The 6,082-nt window shown below is 36.6% G+C and overlaps 1 protein-coding gene across 1 annotated transcript; it reads left to right on the forward strand.

Moving 5' to 3' along the window:
• The first annotated feature begins 411 nt into the window (after positions 1–411).
• LOC113781006 (abscisic acid receptor PYR1-like) lies at positions 412–1,485 on the forward strand. The gene has a single exon (XM_027326826.1). It carries the CDS (start codon positions 485–487, stop codon positions 1,184–1,186), a length of 702 nt encoding a protein of 233 aa, XP_027182627.1. The 5' UTR covers positions 412–484; the 3' UTR covers positions 1,187–1,485.
• The last annotated feature ends 4,597 nt before the right edge of the window (positions 1,486–6,082 follow it).

Genomic DNA, 6,082 nt, shown 5'->3' on the forward strand with positions numbered 1-6,082 from the left:
TAACCTTTAAAAAATCCTTTTTCTCGTCCCTCAACTTTTCAAAAGCCTTAAACACTGTGTGGAAGTAGAACCAAATATCCATTTCCATTGGATTGTAAACCATTACATATCATCATAGGGACCCATCAACCCCTCCCTGTCCTCCCCACTTGCAAGTCACTTGGCACTACTTTCCAACTCCTTCCCATAAAAAAATCCCATATTTCCTTTTTATATTCCCATACTCCTTCCACTCCATGAATCACCCCAAAAACCCCACTCCACAATTTCCCATTTCAACCAAGCCCCCACACCCCCAAAACAAAAAAACTTAAACAAATTGATAAGTAAAATCCCTATATTATCCCTACATTGTCCTGTATTCCCCCTCCGAAGATGCCAACAAATAAACTCCCCCCAATCCCCCTCAGCTCTGTCTGTCTCTCTCTCAGCCTCTCAGGCCCCCTCTCTCCCTCTCTCTCCTCTTACTTCTCTTTCCCCAGGAATGGACAAGCAAGAAACTGAAGCCTCATCTAGCCAGCACCAAGAAGAAGATCAACAGCAAGAAGCAGCAGAAGCCCTGGAAATAAACACAACCCATCATCTAACAGTCCCACACGGACTAACCCAAGACGAGTTCGACTCACTCAAGCACGTGGTGACCGAGTTCCACAGCTACCGAGTCAACTCAGGTCACTGCTCATCCCTACTCGCGCAGCGCATCCAAGCGCCGCTCCGCTACGTCTGGTCCGTGGTGCGCCGCTTCGACAAGCCTCAGACCTATAAACACTTCATCAAGAGCTGCAGCGTCAGAGAAGATTTCAGAATGGCGGTCGGCGACACGAGGGACGTCAACGTCATCTCCGGATTACCGGCTGCAACCAGTACGGAGAGGCTGGATATGCTGGACGACGACCGACACGTCACCGGGTTCAGTATTATTGGCGGCGAACATCGGTTGAGGAACTACAAGTCGGTGACGACTGTCCATGAGTTTGACCGTGACGGGAGGATCTGGACCGTCGTTTTGGAATCGTATATCGTTGACGTGCCGGAGGGGAACACGGAGGAGGACACGCGTCTGTTTGCTGATACGGTTGTGAGGCTGAATCTTCAGAAGTTGGCGTCGGCGACTGAAGCTATGTCACGTGATCATCATCAAACCGGTGGTGGGATCAGTGGTGGTGGAAGTGAGTTGAGGTCATGAGGTGAATGTTTTTGGCCCATGTGAATATTTCTCAAGAATGCCAAGAAAAAGTCCAAGAAGAAATGGAAAAATGAAAATGGGTTGGTTTTTTTTTTTTTTTTAGTTTTCTCCTTTTTTTTCTTCTGTATTTCTCTTGTGGGATCTTGAGTTTATTTCTTTTTTATTAGGAAAAAGAAATTTGGAGTTTGTGTTTTTGGCTCAAAAATTTGGTGGGGATCACAAAATTGTAAAACACCTTTTGATTCAACCAAGAATGGAATGATCAATGAACTATGGAACGTGATGGCATTTTAAGATTTTCTTTAGGAGTATAGAAATGTTCTACGTGTTTATTTTGTGTAATTTTTAAGACGATTTTTCAGTTGATCTATTTTTTGGGAAAAAATAATTTGGATTTCTTGAAATTCTCCTAGGTGAATGTACTTGGGATTTTTATTTTTATTTATTCCGGAAAATTTCTGGCCATCAACATACATACTTTTCCATCTTGCAACTAAACTTTTAAAGTTGCTAAGGTTCGCATCGTGAATTACAATATCGTGTGCACATTGTGAATGAATGGACATTAAAGGTGGTCTTAGATAAGAAACCTACTTCATGAGGGGAGTACCTTAGGCTTGAAAGTTATTGACGAGAAGGGGACCATTGAATTCTCACCATGAATTTGTGGAAACAAAGAACCGTTAGGTATTTTGCTAAAAAAAATAAAAATATCTCTGACCATGTATTAATTTTCCAAGTACATTGTCCCTCTCCCTCAAACATTGCTGTTTTGCTTCTTCTTTTTTTTCTTTCTTTTGCCTATTTGTAGCTTTACTCTTTTGACTCTTTGTCGACTTCTCTTGGTAAGCCTACTTGAAACTTTGAGCTTTGGCCGAATCCTAAATGTGGCAGCTACAAGGATGTACACTAGCTACCCTTATCATACATAAGCAACAAAATGCAGGCAATTTTTTTTTTTTTGTTTTAGTGTTTAGACTGCTTACTTTTTTTTTTAAACCTAAGCCAAATTTTGGGATATATATTACGTTTGCATAAACTAGCATATAATATGGTCCTGTCTAAAATATTACGTGGGCAATTTATGTGCAATCTTGTTGATTTTGGCAACGAAACCTCTGACATAGTAATGTTTAGCAGCATTATGCAAATGGCTTGCGCGACGGCCTATAACTTATTCAGATATTGGATGAGGTTTTCTTGATGGAAGGTAGGACTACAGGTGGAAGGAGTAAAGATTCTTACCATATTTATCCGAGTTTACTTGATAAGGATGTTTCTGTTACTACTATTATATTCTTTCCTGAATTCTCGATCTACAAACAGATATTTACATCCTGAAATTAATAATAGAGCCATGAGTAAAAGAGTCGGTATATATAGGTATCAATAGGGTATCATCTGAAGGAAAACTACGAAGGAATAAGAATCCACTTTTGCTCTGCAAAGCCGAAAGAGGAAAGTGATCCCTAAAGAAAGAAAATCCAACTCAGAATTTAGAAGCCAAAAAGCAAAGTTGGGCTGAAGGATGGCAGTGATAGTTTGGAGGCTTCTGTAAAAGCCAAAAGGTATTGTTGTACTCTCAAAAACTACTATTAGTGCCTGTCCTGTCCTTGCCCTCATATGTGGTCATGTGCACCTCAGGAAGGAGAAAGTTGACTGGATCATAAGCCAATGGGAATTCAAGAATCTATCTTCAATTGAGGGAATGTGCAAAGTACAATTTTTTTTTCCCTCTAGCAGCATATGATGATATGGTGGTATGTGATGATGATTTGGGGTTGTGTGTGTGTGTGTGTGTGAAGTGGCAAATACGTTGAGTAAGGTGAAGATCAAGAAACCCTAGGGTTTGCGAAGAGCCAAGATTGCTGCTTCTGGCAAGTTCTCAGCAAATCATATATTTCTTCCATTTTAAGGAATACTGCCCAATATGGACTCTCGCATGGTGATCTACTACAATAAATGATTTGGGGTTTTAACTTTTTCCATTCCCTGTTGATTAAATCTCCCTGCAATGCAGACCAAATTTTGCGGTATCTTTTCGTGAGATAAATTCTAATCAAATGATTCGTACCTTCAGATCATAATCACTTAGACAGCTAATTTGTGATGGCATATTACGTATAATCAAAGCAAGTGTTCAAATTGGTTCACCAAAGAAAAAAAAAACCAAGTGTTCAAATTCGGTGGGGTCAAAAGAGCTGGAGAGATGATGCAATATGGACCGACTGTAGCTCATATGATGGAGGGTTCAGAGGATACAGCAAAAGAAAATTGGTGATCACATGTGAATATCACTGAAAAAATCATCGTATAGGCTGGCAATGTTTGTCCCTAGGCTGTATAATTATGTAGTCATATTTAAGTCGGTTGAACTGCCATTTGTTTGGTCAGCTATTCTATGTTAGAATAGTTTGCGCATTACGCGAATCACAATGAAAGGGCAACTCTTATTGGAAATAGTTTGTGCATCCAACGTACAATTTTCATATAATTGGAAAAAAAATCCTTAGTTCAAAGACCTTCAACTTAAATTTTAGCCATTCTAAATTGAATGGCTTGCTAGATCTCCTGGTCAGTGAAAAGAGAAATGTTAGGGAGAAAACTTCAAAGAATACACTAAAGAAGTCCAATATACCAATTGGAATACAGGCTTGAACACAAAATTTAAGTTAGTAGCTCTCGAGTCCTTACATTTATATATGAAACGCCTTTTCTTTCTCTTTCAAACCAATTCGCGACGATTAACCATACTCATGGATCTGACAAACACGATAATGTGTTTGTGTTAATTTATTCCTAATATACAAGGTATTAGTTATAATGCCAGTTTGTTGCTTTCTGAATTTGTGTGTTTTGGAAAATAGAAGAGAATCAATTCTAAATATTGTTCAGAAAACAAATTATGGAAGAAGTGAAACTGCGAAGTATGGTGCGTTAGCTAGTTATTCCTCGTTCAGTTTTATGGGAATAAAAGATACAACAATCTATAAGAAATTTAGACGACTCATCAGATAAATGTAAGTCACAAAAAACTCTTTTTATGACATGAAGCAATAAGTTGGTTTTAAGTCACAAAATATATGGTCTTAAGTCACAAATAATATATGTAACATTAGTTTACAAGTTACAATTGATCCTGTGACTTGTAAATGAAGGTCACTATTTATACCGTCATAATTCATCTTTCAAGTCACAAGATCAATTATGACTATATAATCGATGACCCTCATTTACAAGTCACGAAATTAATCATGACTCATAAATGAATGTCATTTCTATTATTAGTAACTTAGGAACTATACATTTGTTTGGATAGATTATTATTTGAAGTATTATTTAGAATAATTACTGTAACACTTTTTATGATGTGATGTATGTGAGATAAAAAGATAGTTGAAAATATAAAAAGGTAAATTGGGAAATGTGTTTATGATGCAAGTGAAATATTATTTGAGATAATTTGCTATCCAATCACATTTGTGACTTGCAACTTTTTGACAAATCACAAAAAGTCTAAATTTCTTGTAGTGATCCAATTTTTAGACCCGACGTAAAAGATTCTTAGTCTTTTCTTACTTCTTTTTTCTTCCCAATAGTAATTATGTTATACATATGCTTATTTGGAATTTAGAGCTTATTAGGTCCTAAAGTCCCATTCCCGTAGCTCATAATTTTTCGAGGCCAGGTCTTAGTATTTAGTGACTTACCTGCTTATACTTCCTGTATTAATTTGGCCGCAGATGATGCTGGCTGATATAAACAAATGCAAAAATATTTTGACTTTTTAAAAGCCGCTTGAATTCAGAAAGAAATGTTAGCACTAATAACAATTTTAGTGCACTTTTTGGGCAGTGGATTTTTTTCCTCCACTTCAACGGGCGACTGAAAATAGGAGCATATTTTCCGATGACCATTACAATCTTTTTTTTTTCTCTCTCTCTCTCTCTCAAAACTGGCCACCTACTCTCTACCTTATGTTTAAAAAAACTCTTCCTAAAGAAGTACTCATATAATTAAACAAATAAAAAAGCAGTGGTTTGCCAATGATTCAGTTCTTATCAGCTTGCTAATGCTCAATAATTTTAAATAAATGAGCAATTCTCTTGTCCAGACTCAAGTAATCATTTAATGCTGACCACTAATGACTTCTTGCACAACGCTTTAAATAAGGTGTGAACCATTATATTATTGATCCGCTTGTGGTGCATTACTATTTTTTTGGCACGTATGGTGAAAAAGCAATCTTGTTCCTCTTGTGGATATATATCCATCTTGTTCTCGTTTGCTTTAAATTTTGTAAACTCTGATCATGAGAAGTGATTGTAGAGAATAATTAACACCAGTAAAAATTGTTCTTTAGTTGATTATGAATTTTAATTTTTTATTTATTAAAAAATCTATAATTTGAGTACAAAAATAAAAGAGCACGTCAAAAAAAAATTGATTGTTCAACATTAGAATCTATAATCAGTTAAAATAATCACCAGAAAACTGAGCCATTTTCTTTCCATGGAAAAGCCAAGCTCGAATATGTGCATGCATATACAGAACTTGAGGATGGTAATGAAGTATCATTTTCTTGAGCAGGAATGGATGAAGAAGATATGGTGGTGGGGGCAATTCCTTCTTCAACAACAGCTTTTCATATAAAGGTGTATGCTGTTAATTAGTTATGGATAGTGAAAAACAGAACTTCAGTACTGCATTAAGTATATCCCCACAGCTCCTGAGCACTTGCTATGTCAAACCATTTTCTTGAATATTCTATTGATTCATGGATTGGATGGATGTGTCCTACATTTTTGTAGTACATGGAAGATGTATGTATGTATGTATGTATGTATATGATTATGTGAAATTTTAATTATACATCTAATATATGCTAGTTTTGGT

The sequence above is a fragment of the Coffea eugenioides genome, chromosome 8, assembly GCF_003713205.1.
Source record: "Coffea eugenioides isolate CCC68of chromosome 8, Ceug_1.0, whole genome shotgun sequence".
Taxonomy (NCBI): Eukaryota; Viridiplantae; Streptophyta; class Magnoliopsida; order Gentianales; family Rubiaceae; genus Coffea; species Coffea eugenioides.

Bases quoted from the DNA above. Each gene is read 5' to 3' on its own strand.
- LOC113781006 (XM_027326826.1), top strand. From the start codon at position 485: ATGGACAAGCAAGAAACTGAAGCCTCATCTAGCCAGCACCAAGAAGAA.